At 48.1% G+C, this 15,463-nt stretch overlaps 1 protein-coding gene across 1 annotated transcript in view; it reads left to right on the forward strand.

Annotated features, from left to right (window-relative positions):
• The window catches only part of LOC119969955 (otogelin-like protein), a 199,464-nt gene extending 186,714 nt beyond the window's left edge, over positions 1-12,750 (forward strand). The window contains exons 24-27 of the mRNA XM_038803921.1: positions 6,111-6,137; positions 6,861-7,016; positions 10,871-11,149; positions 12,695-12,750. Of these exons, the coding sequence (XP_038659849.1) occupies positions 6,111-6,137; positions 6,861-7,016; positions 10,871-11,149; positions 12,695-12,750 (518 nt within the window). The remainder of the gene's footprint in view (positions 1-6,110; positions 6,138-6,860; positions 7,017-10,870; positions 11,150-12,694) is intronic.
• The last annotated feature ends 2,713 nt before the right edge of the window (positions 12,751-15,463 follow it).

Here is a 15,463-nt window from a genome sequence, read left to right on the forward strand (position 1 = left end):
TGTCATCCTGTTGGCTGAAACTTCTCATTCATCTTGTAGCTTGTGATGTTACTCTACTGTTTCTGTTCTTTATGATTCATTTCTTACATAATAACAACTACCTTATTAAATAGAACTTGAGCATCACAGAATACTCTCCAAGTATTTTGCACCTTTAATTACTTTGGAATGCAGTAGTGTATTGGTATTGACCTCTTTAAGAAGGAAGAGTGTCTGTTCATCGCACATTTGCACTCTTTAGTAATGAGGATGGGGGAAATTTGTCACTTTCTCATTCTTAAGACAAGTGATTGGGCAACAAGATGACAGAATAATGGGCAAATGTGAGGTTATTCACTTCGCCTTAAGAATAGAAAAGCAGAATTGAAAAAAAACATTAGTAAACCTGTTAGTGTTAATGTCCAGAGAGACTTGGGATACTACTGCAAGGATCACATTAATTTAGTATGCTGGTGCAGCAAGCAATTAGAAAGGCAAATGGAATGTTGGCCTTTCCTGCAAGGAGTTCCAAGTACAAATGTAAATGGTCGGGATTCTCCGACCCCGTGCTGGGTCGGAGAATCCCGGGGGGGGCGCGAGAATCGTGCCACGCCGCCCTGTTGCCGGCTCGCCGATTCTCCAGCCCCGATTTTCGGGCGTCCACGGGACCGCCGTGATCAGGGCCTACTGTTCGCCAGGAGGGCTGGTTCCGTGGGGGTTTCTGTTCCTCTGCGCCGGGCCCCTGTATGGCTCCGCCATATTGCCCGGGGGCCGGCGCAGAGACGGGAACCCAGACACGTGCGCGGAATCATGCTGGCCGTGGCACGCATGCGCGGAAGGACGCCAGCCGTCGCACACATGCACGAACCTGCGCCGGCCGTCCCGTGCATGCATGAACTCGCTGCGGCAGGAGCTGCGGGGGTCACTCCGGCGTCGACCTCGCCCCCTCGGAAGGGGAGCTTACTGGACAATTGAGGACCATTGGTGCTGGAGTGGTTCATGCCGCTTTTCATGCCGGCGTCAGAACTTGGCCGCGGGATTGGAGAATCCCAGTCAATACGTCCTGTCACAATTGACGGGGGCTTTGGTCAGACCACATGTGAAATGTTGGTCTCCATATTTAAGGGATGATATACTTGCATTGGAGACAGTACAGCAAAGGTTCACTAGATTGGTCCCTGAGACACGAGCATGAGAGGCCGAGTAAAGTCACAGTGCCCAGGTTTGAGTCCGGGCTTGGATCACTGTCTGTGCAGAGTCTGCATGTTCTCCCCTTGTCTGCGTGGGTTTCCTCCGGGTGCTCCGGTTTCCTCCCACAAGTCCCGAAAGACGTGGGGCGCGATTCTCCGCTGCCCACGACGGGTCGGAGAATAGTGGGAGGGTGTCCCCAACAATTTTCACGCCCTCCCGCTATTCTCCCCCCCTCCCACGGCCGCCCCACGACACGAATCGCTGCTCGCTGTTTTTTACGGCGAACAGCAATTCTCCCCAGGCCGATGGGCCGAGTTCCCAGGCCTTTACGGCCGTTTTTACGGCAGCAAACACACCTGCTTGCTGCCGTCGTAAAAAAGGCCGCAACATGCCCGTTCTGGGAATCCAGGGCCCCGATTGGTACGGCAGTACCACGGCCGTGCCAAGGGGGGCATGGGCCCGCGATCGGTGCCCACCGATCGCAGGCAGTGCGTCCATAACGGACGCACTCTTTCTCCCTCCGCCGCCCCGCAGGATCAGTCCGCAGGGCGGCCGAGGGAGATGACGGCCCCGCGTATGCGCGGGTTGGAGCCGTCCAATCCGCGCATGCGCAGCTGACGTCATCGTGCGCGTCAGCCGGCGTGACGCTTGGCGCGCGGACTTAGCGACGGTCGCTAAGCCCGCAATGACGTGCTTCATGAGGCCCCGCTGCAAGCCCCGCCCGGGGGGAGAGAATCGGGTCCCGGAGGGGGCGCGGAGGCTGCTGTGAAACATGGCCAGTTTCACGGCAGCCTTTACGACTCGCCGCATTTGCGGAGAATCGCGCCCGTGCTGTTCGGTGAATTGGACATTCTGAATTCTCCCTCTGTGTACCCGAACAGGCGCTGGAATTTGTCGACTAGGGGCTTTTCACAGTAACTTCATTGCAGTGTGAATGTAAGCCGACTTGTGACAATAATAAAGATTATTATGTTTTAATTGGATTTATATTCTGTGGAGTTTAGAAGACTGAGAGGAGATCTCATTGTAAAATCCAAGATTATGAAGAGGGTTGACAGGGTAGATTATGAGATGTTGCTGCCCCTAACTGGGGAACCCAGAAGAAGGAGGCAGAGTCTCAGGATAAGAGACTGATCAGTTGGGACTGAGATAAGGAGAATGGGCTGGATTCTCCGCTTTGTGACACCAGGGCCGGGATTCTCACCTACCCGGCCGGGGGCGGGGGGGGGGGGGGGGGGGGGGTCCCGGCGGGATGGAGCGCCGTGAACCACTCAGGCTGCCCCAAAGGTGCGGATTTCTCCGCACCTTTAGGGGCCAAGCCCTAACCTTGAGGGGTTAGGCCTGCACCGGAGTGGTTGCCACCGGCCGGACGGAAAGGCCTTTGGCGCCACACCAGCCGGGGCCGAAGGGACTTCGCCGGCCGGCGGAAGTCCGCGCATGCGCCGGAGCATCAGCTACTGCTGATGTCATCCCCGTGCATGCGCAGGGAAGGGGGTCACTTCTGCGTCCGCCATCGTGAAGACTATGGCGAAGGCGGAAGGAAAAGTGTGCCCCCACGGCACAGGCCCGCCCGCCGATCAGTGGGCCCCGATCGCGGGCCAGGCCACCGTGGGGGCACCCCCTGGGGCCAGATCGCCCTGCGCCCCCCCCGCAGGACCCCAGAGCCCGCGCGCTCCGCCAGTCCCGCCGGTAAGGTAGGTGGTTTGATTCCCGCCTGCGGGACCGGCATGACAGCAGCGGGCCGAAGAATCGCCGGGGGGGGGGGGGGTCCGCCGACAGGCGTGGCGCGATTCCCGCCCCCGCCGAATCTCTGGTGCCGGAGACTTCGGGAGACGGCGGGGGCGGGATTCACGCCGGTCCCCGGCGATTCTCCGACACTGGCGGCAATATCGAGGTTTGCGTCCCGCACCGGCAGATCCATGCAAACCATCATTTGCATTTATAATATCATTAACGGCTTTGTGCTCCATCCCTCCTTGATGCTCTGCCTGTCTTTTTTTGGAAAATATTTTAATTGAAATTCTAACATATATAGCAGACATTTCCAGCGCAGTGCCACAATAACACATGCATCAAAGATTACAGGCAACAACAGTAACATGAACCCCAATAGCAGAATTATAATACCTAACAACAGCAACAGCAATCCAATTCCACCCCCCTCCCCACTAACAGCTCATAGTGACCAGCTCTACAAAGCGCAAAGCAAATGGCTGTCTCCACGATAGAACCATTGATCGACCCCCCCTCACTGCAAACCTAACCCTCTCGGGGTTTAGGAATTCCATGGCACTGGGTGACGTCGCCTTCCTCCTGCTCAACAATATCTGTCGCGAGCCAGCAGCGATGGGACTGGCAATGCATCCGCCCCCACCCCAGTCCTCAACTCCGGCTGGTCCAACACCCCAAATGCAGCAACCTTCAGGATTGCCGATATGGTGCTGAGCAAAGGTCCCCAAAAGCCCACCAGCTGAGGAGAGGGCCAGAACCTGTGGGTGTGGTGAACTGCCCTCCTGAGCACCACTCACATCTATCCTCGACCCCTTCAAAAAGATCAACTCACCCTAGCCCTGGTGAAGTGTGACCTTCAGGAGAGATTGACGAGGTTGGGATTGTTCTCGCTGGAGTCCAGAAGAATGAAGGAGGATCTCATAGAGACTGAAAAAATTCTAACAGGGCTGGACAGGGAAGATGCAGGGAAGATGATATCAATGATGGGTGTGTCCAGAGCCAGGGGTCACAGTCTGAGGATTCAGGGTAAACCATTCCAGACAGAGATAAGGAGACATTTTTTCACCCAAAGAGTGATGAGGCTGTGGAATTCATTACCACAGGAAGTAGTTGATGCTAAAACACTGAATATATTCAAGAGGTGGCTGGATATAGCACTTGGGGAGAATGGGATCAAAGGCTATGGGGAGAAAGCAGGATTAAACTATTGAGTTGGATGCTCAGACTGATCATGATGAATGGCGGCGAGGGAATTTTTAGCACATTGGGCTAAATCGCTGGCTTTTAAAGCAGACCAAGGCAGGCCAGCAGCACGGTTCAATTCCCGTAACAGCCTCCCCGAACAGGTGCCGGAACGTGGCGACTAGGGACTTTTCACAGTACCTTCATTGAAGCCTACTCGTGACAATAAGCAATTTTCATTTTCATTTCATTTTTCAAAAGGCCTCCTCCTGCTCCTATCTTCTATGTACCTATGTAACTAGGTCAAGCAGCACTTAAGCTGCACTTGCTCAGCCGATCCCAGCCAGCTCGCAATAATGGAGCCAAGGAGACCGCTCCCAAGATTCGGGGATGCTGACCTGGGGAGGCTCCTGGACGCCATGGAGGCCAGGTGGGATGTCCTGTTCCCCGAGAGTCCCGGATACTCAGCCACAGGGCAGCCAGTGCTGCCCGGGATGAGTTGGTGACAGCTGTGAGTGACGAGAGTGTGACCAGGAGGACTGGCCTTCAGTGTTGAAAAAAGGTCAACATACTACACTGGGCAACACAAGTGAGTAGACACCAACCTCGCCCGCCCCCCCAAAGGGGCTCGTTTAGCTCACTGGGCTAAATCGCTGGCTTTTAAAGCAGACCAAGCAGGCCAGCAGCACGGGTCAATTCCCGTACCAGCCTCCCCAAACAGGCGCCAGAATGTGGCGACTAGGGGCTTTTCACAGTAACTTCATTGAAGCCTACTCGTGACAATAAGCAATTTTCATTTCAAAGGGAGCATCCCGCCCAACTGCCCATGCGACCCCCAACCCTTCCTCCAGACTCTCCCCTTTCAATCCCCCCAACCCTTCCTTCACCCCCCCCCACCCCCACCACCGCTATGAACCATGCGTGTGGCCAATGATGCCCTCTCTGTGTCCCCTCAGGAAAATCTCTCCCATAATCATCAGGAGAGGGCGCAGATTGGCGGAGGGGTGTCAGACTTATGAATCCTCACCTCCTTCAAGGAGCGTGCCCTGGAGGTGACTGAGGTGGCCGAGGATAGACCCCCGCGGAGGCTGGCGGACGCCACAGAAGCGAGGAACCACCAGGCTCCACCTGGAAGACCTGGGCTGGCAGAGCCAGATGATGCAGGGGCAGCTGGGGCTCGAAGCAGCTGCATCTCAGTCCCAAGGTGAACCTCAGGGCCCTTTGGGCACTGACCGGGAGTGAGGGGGTGCTGAGTGCCAACCCGGAGCTGTCCTATGGAGTGCCGATGGTGGCCACCAGCTCCCCCGAGTTCCACCCCTCTGATGAGGCTGTGTCTCGAGGTCAGCACAGAGGACAGGGCGGCACGGCTGTGCATGTGCTGCCAACAAGGCAGCTGGGGCCCTGCAGCCCCAGAACCCCCAGAGGACGCCCACCAGGGACTTCAAAGGCCATGGGACAAGGTAGGCAGCTGGCAGCCTCCACCTCAAATGTGCATCCTAGGAAATACCTAGATGCAATGGTAGAACTAGGAAGGCCAGGCATGTTGAAGATTACTCAGGGCATGGAGGAGGGGTAGAGGATGGCGGGGCTAGGTACTTAGTAAAGGGTGGGACAGTTACAGGGGATAGTACGTGAGCGTGTTGTTATTCAGTTGCATTTACTGCATGTTTCTTTGTAGTTTTTTTTACATTGATTTTACATACATAGAACATGTTGTAAATAAACAGCAATCAGGTTTCAACTTACAAACCCGGTGACTGTAATTGTTGGGCAGCCAAGGGCCAAAGACTTCGGGAAGTTTTGTCAGAATTATTGATTAATTCACTTGTGTTATGATTCTGGGACATGTAGGGCTGGAATTGACCCTGCATTTGCCCAGGGTGTCGTAACACTAGAAAAGTAAAGAAGTAATATAGATTATATCAAATATATTTAATATGTAAGATTCTCTCAAATCATTCCTAATATGTAATATTCTCTCAAATTATTTCTAATTGAAAACTAATTTATTTTCTTCCTTGTTTCAGCATCTCATTGTGAATATTATAACAGAGGTATGTAATATGATGAATATTTAACAAATGTACCTCTTTCAAATTTAATCTGGGTGCTTGCAACTGCAATTCCATCACACTAGTTAAATAGAAATGTTATTTCTTTTACCAAATGTTACAGTTTAAAATTTGAGTAGATAACAGAATTGCATGTCGTATACAGCACAGCATGCTGTATTGAATAAGATTCTACAGTTTAGGGCAGCACGGTGGTGCAGTGTTTAGCACTGCTGCCTCACGGCGCCGAGGTCCCAGGTTCAATCCCAGGTCTGGGTCACTGACCGTGTGGAGTTTGCACATTCTCCCCGTGTTTGCGTGGATTTCGCCCCCACAACCCAAAGATGGGGCTGGTTTAACACACTGAGGGGCTGGTTTAACACACTGGGCTAAATCACTGGCTTTGAAAGCAGACCAAGGCAGGCCAGCAGCACGGTTCGATTCCCGTACCAGCCTCCCTAAACAGGCGCCGGAATGTGGCGACTAGGGGCTTTTCACAGTAACTTCATTTGAAGCCTACTCGTGACAATAAGCGATTTTCATTTCATTTCATTTTCAGATGTGCAGGGTAGGTGGATTGGCCATGTTAAATTGCCCCTGAATTGGAAAAAGTGAATTGGGTACTCTAAATTTATTTTAAAAAACAAAAAAAAAAGATTCTACAGTTTGTGGGGTCAGACTGACACATAAGAATTATGAATAACGCTTGTTATTTTTCTTTTCCAGTGTACGGAAGTGAACCACATTTCATCAACAATATGAATGGCTTGACTATTTCAATAGATTATTCCAACAAAAGATTAGTACTGGAAAAGTTTAACAACACAAGAATATTGCAGATGAGCTTTCTGGTTACCCCAGCCCTTTACAAAGCTATTTCCAGTAAGGATCAACATGTTTAATTTCTAAAAATGTTGTCTATAGCCTGAGGCACTAAATGTGCTCATTTAGTGATCATAATCATGACACAAGTGAATTAATGAGAGGTTTTCCTGAGGGGGCACAGAGAGGGCATCATTGGCCACACGCGTGGTTCATAGTGGTGTTGGAGGTGCGGTGAAGGAAGGGTTGGGGGGATTGAAGGGGGAGAGTTTGGAGGAAGGGTTGGGGGTTGCATGGGGGGTTGGGCGGGGTGGATGCTCCCTTTGAAGGGGCGGGCGATGTTGGTGTCTACTCACTTGTGTTGCCCAGCGTAGTACGTTAGAAAGATAGGACCAGAATCATAACACAAGTGAATTAATCAATAATTCTGACAAAACTTCCTGAAGTCTTTGGCCCTTGGTTACCCAATTATTCCAGTTTTCCATAAGTGTGTTCCTTGAATATTTCCGCTGCATTCCCTAGTTCATTCAGTTCGGGGCATAGAACTTGAGAAAAGTTGAGAAGGCATTGGAGAGTGTGTGGAAAAGTTTCACGAGAAGGGCTCTAAATATGAGGAACTTCAGTTGGAAAAATACATGACTCAGAGGCCAACTGCTCTATAGCTTTCAGCCTCCGTCGTTACTTGAGTAAAGATGCTACATTAGCTATTTTCCAATCTGCTGGATCCTACCCAGAATCTGAGGAATTTTGTAAGATTATAATCAATGCATCTACTATCTGTGCCACCACCTCTTTTAAGACCTGAGGATGCAGGCCATCTAGACTGGGGATTTGTCAGCCTTTGATCTAATAGTTTGCCCAGTATCCTTTCCATGGTGATTGTGATTAGCTAGCATCACTTGATGTTCAAGAATCTTTTGGAAGATTTCCAAGTTCTCTGCCATGAAGACAGACACCTCTTCAACACCTCTTCCATTTATTTGTTTTCCATTATCAATTCCCCAGACTCACTCAGACTCCATCACTGGCTTTAGTTACTCTTTCGCTCTTTGAACACGTGTAGAAACGCTTACTATCTGTTTTTATATTATAAACTAGGTTTCCTCATACTCTGCTTTCTGACTCATCTTTCTGATCACTCTTTGCTGGTTCTTGAAGTGCAGACCTTAGAGTTAATCCATTGGCTATGGAAGCATTCCAATCTATCAGTTGCTGCCTGTGCTGTTTGGCCAACAAGTAGTCCTGTGTCATATCTTCACCAGGTTGACACCTCATTTCGAGGTTCAGCTCCCAGCATTCCCTCCTGCATTCTTCTTCAAGCCTCAAATTTTGGGAGAATATGACAGCCCCTCCCATTAGTGGGAATCTCCAATCTCTGGATTTGTGAACGGCTGGTTTAATTTTACAGCCCTGCCCCCATCTCAATGGGGCCATAAATGTTTGCCCTTCATCACCGTCATATTGGTGTTTGTTCCAGTTTGTACAATTTACATGTGTCCTATGCAGAATTTTGCACCCCAGTTTGCTGCGAGTGCAAATGGTGACGGAACACAAAATCCCGTGAGAGCCGAAAAACGGGATTTGTGCCAGTGACATTTCCAGGAGCAATAGTGCCTGCCCCCTCCCGGTGATGTCTAGGAATTCCCGCCATGAAATGTCGGGAACCCCATTTTAATGCATTTAAATAAAATTAGCGGGCCTTCCCCCTGTAACATTCCCCCACGTTGGAAGGTCCCCCCTTCCTGGCAGCACAAAATCACGTTGGCATGGTTTATAACAGGTCCTTAAAAGCGGGGAACTGTCGAATGGAGCCCATTGGGGGCCAAGCAGGGGAGTTTAGCCCCAGGAGGAGAAGGTCATACCTGGGCATTGCCCCCTGGAATTGCCAGGTAGGATTCTGTGTCCGTGGGCAGAGGGTAGGTGGGGGGGGGGGGGGGGGGGGGGGGGGGGATGAGATGGGGTCCATGTCCATGAAGGGTTCCATGATAGGGGTGGTGTCTGTGGATAGAGGAGGGACTCCGTGGTTGGGTAGGGATCTGTGTTGGAGGGAGGGTCACTAGTTGGTTGCAGGTAATTAAGAAGGCAAATGGAATTTTGTCCTTAATTGCTAGAGAGATGGAGTTTAAAAACAAGGATGTTGTGTAGCAGCTGTATAGGGTGCCAGTGAGGCCACACCTGGAGTACTGTGTACAGTTTTGGTCTCCTTATTCGAGAAAGGATGTACTGGCGCTGGAGGGGGTGCAGAGGAGATTCACTCGGTTAATCCCAGAGTTGAGAGGATTGGTTTATGAGGAGAGACTAACGAGACTGGGACTACACTCGGTGGCATTTTGAAGAATAAAGGGGGATCTGATAGAAACATAAAATTATGATGGAATAGTAGCAGGGAGGTTGTTCCACTGGTGGGTGAAAGCAGAACTAGGGGGAATAGCCTCAAAATAAGAGGAAGTAGATTTAGGACTGTTTAGGAGGAACTTCTTCACCCAAAGGGTTGTGAATCTCTGGAATTCCGTCCCAGTGAAGCAGTTGAGGCTCCTTCATTAAATGTTTTGAAGGCAAAGGTAGATAGATTTTTGAGAAGTAAAGGAATTAAGGGTTATGGTGAGCAGGCGGGTAAGAGGAGCTGAGTCCACAGAAAGATCAGTCATGATCTCATTGAATGGCAGAGCAGGCTTGAGGAGCCAGATGGCCGACTCCTGCTCCTAGTTCTTATCTTACTGAACACAGCAACATCTTTGTATGTTACATCAGGGTACTGTCATGAGAATGTCACTTTAAGAAATGTTTTTTTGCTCAAGTTACTACAGTGATGTCAGAGTGTGGGTGGAGCTGAGCTCTGGCTCTGCTTTTTAGTTTCACTTTGAGAAAAGCTTGGGTGTGTCTGTGTTTGTTTGGTTTCGTTTTAGTGATGGAGCTGAAGGCAGCCAAAGAAGGTGTAATTTCGATCTCGCTGCAATCTGAAGACCATCTCTTGATCATTTGGTTAATTCAGAGTGCTAACTGTTCTCAGTGGTGAATTTAAACCTGATGTGCTTCTGTAAAAAGTTTTTTTAAATGTCTTATGGATGTTGAAAGGAAAGGTTAAGGATTACTTAGTGAGGGGCTGGTTTAGCACACAGCTAAATCGGTGGCTTTGAAAGCAGACCAAGGCAGGCCAACAGCACGGTTCAATTCCCATACCAGCCTCCCTGAACAGGCGCCGGAATGTGGCGACTAGGGGCTTTTCACAGTAACTTAATTTGAAACCTACTTATGACAATAAGAGATTTTCATTTCATGTATTCTTTGGGTGTTGTATTTGAATTAATGGTTGCTAAGATGTTCACTGTATGTTTTAAAAAGGTTAACTTGAGTTCATAGAATAAACATTGTTTTGCTTTAAAAAATACTTTTCCATTTCTGCTGTACCACTCCTGTAGAGTGGGCCGTGTGCTCCCCATACCACAATCTATTAAAAGTCGTGGGTCAGGTGGACTCCATGATACACTTTAGAGTTCTCTAAACCCTTGCCCATAACAGTACCCTTTAAAAAGATGCTCCGAACTGCCGCCTAGGTTGTTGGCAAGGCAGGCTCATTCAGACCCATCAGCATAATGCCGTGGGACCCACCTCCTTGATTTTTCTTGGCTATGTGTCAAAACATATATGATGGGAAAAGCCGGCAGTGCAGCCAACACCCTGCTTATTCCGCATGAGCTCACACTTAGTCAAAAGATTCCGATGAGGATATAAGAATTTGAAGATGTATGTCTAGATATCTACATGGTGAAATGATTGATGTTTCTCTGCGCTTTTCACCTGTTATCTGCCTCCTCATCTAATCAATTAATCTATTACTGTGGTTTTATATTTTATGGACGAGACTATCTTTTAGACCTGTCCTGTCTTGCTTACTTTCCCCCTTTTTTTTAAAGATTCCGATAAATATATGTCACTGGAATCCGTGAAATACCCGAACTACTTTGTCCGTAACAACAACGATGGGACAGTTACTTTGGAGAAATGGCGGATGGATGATTTGTTTCAAAAGCAAGTCTCCTTTGTAGTCCATAAGAATAAATGGTTTGCCAAATACAGTGCATTTGAATCATACACATCGCCACACCATTACCTCTCTGCCAATGCTGATGAAACTTTATCAATGGAAACATATGCTGCTGGGAAGGAGATGGCCATGACATTCAAGACCACAGGTAAATTAAATTTTTATTTGTTCCCGGGATATAACTGATGCTGATAGAACTGCCTGTTGTCAAAGAATTAACCAAAGTCACGTCACTTTCAGTACAAAGAAGAATGCTTCAGTAAAGGATTCAGTAAAGAGATGTCAGAGGTAGGTTCTTTACCCAGAGAGTAGTGTGGGCATGGAATGCACTGCCTGTGGAAGTAGTTGAGTCGAAAACATTAGGGACGTTCAAGCGGCTATTGGATAGGTACATGGATTACGGCAGAATGATGGGGTGCAGATTAATTTGTTCTGAATCGAGGACAAAAGTTCGGCACAACATTATAGGCTGAAGGGCCTGTTCTGTGCTGTATTTTTCTATGTTCTATGTTCTAAAGGATAATCTTGTTCATGACTTCTGCAGGGATAGCCTACTTGATCATGAGGGATTGGTGGATAAGGAAATTGAGAATATGGATGGACTGAGTGATCATCACAATGGGGCTTCAAGTAAAGGGTATCATAGACCATAGAGTTTACGGTGCAGAAAGAGGCCTTTCAGTGCATCACGTCTGCACTGGCTCTTGGAAAGAGCACCCTACTTAAGCCCACACCTCCACCCGATCCCCGTAACTCAGTTATCCCACCTAACCTTTTTGGGCACTAAGGGCAATTTAGCACGGCCGATCCTCCTAACCTGCACAACTTTGGACCGTGGGAGGAAACCGGAGCACCCGGAAGAAACCCACGCAGGGAAGGGGAGGACATGCTGACTCCACACAGACAGTGACTCAAGCTGGGAATCAAACCTGGGACCCTGGAGCTGTGAAGCAACTGTGCTAACCACTGTGTTACCATGCCACCCTAAGGGTCTGAAGTGAATCAATATTGACCATGGCCACAGCCATGCACACTTTGCACGCAAGTCTCTCTAAACAGGGTGACAGATATCTTATCCATGGCCGAGCCACGTATCTTCATATCTTTAATTTTACCAAGCTGCGCTGCAGTAGGCTGATTGGACTGGTGTGGTGTTGGCCTAGACGAGGAACGATAGTGAAAGGAGACATAGAAGTGGGAACTCCACTTAAGTGTCCCACTTCTCAGTTGTCCTCTCTGTCATAATATCCACTCGTACATAATGAGATGCAGACAGGCAGTGATTGACACACAGGATGACCAATGAACACACAACACAGAACAACCAATCACCAGACAGGACACCACCACTATAAAGCCCACAGGGAATTAAGACTCTCCCTCTCTCAGGACCCAGATACTGAGACAGTCAGAGTGCACAAGGTAGTGAGCACTATCACCATGCAGTAGCTGGTAAGTCTGGTCAAGCCAGTAAGAGGTCATCAGTTAGATTAGTAGAGTGTCAACCCACAGCTGAACATGTACAGTCCATTAGTTAAATAAAACAGTGTTGGATCATCTCCGGTGTCAGACGTCTGTTTCTAGTTTCACTGCATCCAGTTGCAGTCAATGTCAAACCAACCTGCCTAACACATCACTCCCCTCAGCCTGTACCTGACTTCACACCTCCCAATGACCGTACCTGTCTTTGCAGCATTGCAGATGGAGCAGTTTTTCGTTGACCTCCATACCTCCAAAGGCCAGATATAAAAGGCCCAAAGCAATCAGCAATTGATGTCGGGATCTGAATGACGTCTACCTCAGATGAAGCTACATGAATGCATCCTGCCATTCTGACTTGGGACAATATCACCATTCCTTTTGGATCAAAATCCTGGACATACAAAATTCTGAATATTGAATTAGGAGCAGGAGTAGGCCACTCGGCCCCTCGAGTCTGCTCCACCATTCAATAAGATAATGGCTGATCTGAATGCAACCTCAGCCCCATATTCCTTCCCACCCCACCCATAACCTTTCACCCCCTTGTTAATCAAGAATCTATCTCCCTCTACCTTAAAAATATTCAAACAGTGCTTCCACTGTCTTTTGAGGAAGAGAGTTCCAGAGACTCCCAACCCTCAGAGAGCTAAAATTTCTCCTCATCTCCTTCTCAAATGAACGACCCTTATTCTAACACAGTAACTCCTAGTTCTAGATTCTCCAGCTCCATGAAACATCAGTTCCACTCCACCCCCCAGGATCTTAAAGGTTTTCATTAAGTCACCTCTTATTCTTCTAAACTCTATTGTATACAAACCTCACCTCGCCGACTTTTCATCATATGACAAATCGTTCATTCATGATATTCATCCAGTAAACTTTCTCTGAACTATTTCTAACGCCTTCCCTTGGATAAGCAGACCAATACTGTACACAATGCTCCACATGTGGTCTCACCAATGTCCTGTACAACTGAAGCATAACCTCACTACTTTTGTAATAAATCCCCTCAAAATAAACAAAGGCCTTGAATTAGCTTTCTTGCTGTATTGTTTACTCGTCTTTTGTGATTCCTGCACTGAATCACCCAGATCCCTCTGCACCTGGCAGATCTGCAATCTCTCACCATTTTGATTCTTCCTGCCAAAATTAACTCTTTCATATTTGCCCACATTTTATCCATTTGCCAGGCGTTTGCCCACTTATCAATGCCCTTTTATAGCCACCTTGCATCCTCTTCACAATTTAGTTGCCTACACGATCTTTGTGCCATCAGCAAATTTAGCAACCATACCTTCTGCTCCTTCATCAAGTCATTTATATGAATTGTAAAAAGTTGAGGCCCCAACACTGATCCGTGTGTCACACCACTCATCACATCCTGCCAATCAGAAAATGATGCATTCGTGCCAACACTGTTTCCTGATAGCGAGCCAATCTTCAATCTGTTTCAAAATGTTACCACTACACCATGAGCTTTTATTCTCCACAACAAGCTTTAATTTGGAACCTTATCAAATGCCTTTTGGAAATCTAAGTACAGAACATCCACCGGTTCCCTTTTATCCACAACATACGATACCTTCAAAGAACTCCAATAAATTAGTTAAACATGATTTCCCTTTCACAAAACCATGATTTTGTTGAATTTTTCCAAGTGCCCTGCTATTGCATCTTGAATAGTGACTTCTAACATTTTCCCTATGGCAGATGATAGGCTAATTGGCCTGTAGTTTCCTGCTTTCTGTCTACCCCACTTTTTGAATAAATGGACAAAGCACAAAGAACATTTCAGCACAGGAACAGGCCCTTCGGCCCACCAGGACTGCGCCGATCCAGATTCCTTATTCAGACCTACTATTTATTGCTCTAACAATCTGTATCCCTCCATTCCCCGCCCATTCATGTGTCTATCAAGATACACCTTAAAAGTTTATATCGTGTCTGACTCCACCTCCACCACTGGCAAAGCGTTTCAGGCACCCACCACCCTCTGCGTGAAAACCTTTCCCTGCATATCTCCCCTAAACTTTCCCCCTCTCACCTTGAACCTGTTACCCCTTGTAATTGACACTTCCACCCTGGGAAAAAGTTTCTGACTATTCACCCTTTCTATACCTCTCGTACTTTTGTAGACATCAATCAGTTCTCAACTCAGCCTCCATATTTCCAACGAAAACAATCCGAGTTTCATTAATCTAAAAAAATGAAATGAAATGAAAAATGAAAATCGCTTATTGTCACGAGCAGGCTTCAATGAAGTTACTGTGAAAAGCCCCTAGTCGCCACATTCTGGCTCCTGTTCGGGGATCTCTCCTTATAGCTAATACCCTCCAGACCAGGCAATATCCTGGTAAACCTTCTTTGCATTCTCTCCAAAGCTTCCACATCCTTCTGGTAGTGTGGCGATTAGAACTGAACGCAATATTCCAAATGTGGCCTAACTAAAGTTTTGTACAACTGTAACGTGACCTGCCAACTCTTGTACTCAATGCCCCAGCCGATGAAGGCAAGCATTCCTTCTTAATCACCTTATCCAGCTGCATTGCCACTTTCATGGAACAATGGACCTGAACGCCCAGATCCCTCTGTATGTCAATGCTCCTCAGGGTTCTGCCATTTACTGTATAATTCACACCTGAATTTCAAAATGCATCACCTCGCATGTGTCAGGATTGAACTCCATCTGCCATTTTTCTGCCCAACTCTCCAATCTATCTATATTCTGCTGTATTCTCTGACAGCCCCCTTCATTATCTGCAACTCCACCTATCTTAGTGTCACCTGCAAACTTGCTAATCACACCATCTACATTTTCCTCCAGATCATTTATATATATATATATTACAAACAACAGTGATCCCAGCACTGATCCCTGTGGAACACCACTAGTTTGATTTTGATTTGATTTATTGTCACATGTACCGAAGTACAGTGAAAAGTATTTTTCTGCGGCCGAGGGAACATACACAGTACGATC

The sequence above is a fragment of the Scyliorhinus canicula genome, chromosome 8 (assembly GCF_902713615.1).
Source record: "Scyliorhinus canicula chromosome 8, sScyCan1.1, whole genome shotgun sequence".
NCBI classification, from domain to species: domain Eukaryota; kingdom Metazoa; phylum Chordata; class Chondrichthyes; order Carcharhiniformes; family Scyliorhinidae; genus Scyliorhinus; species Scyliorhinus canicula.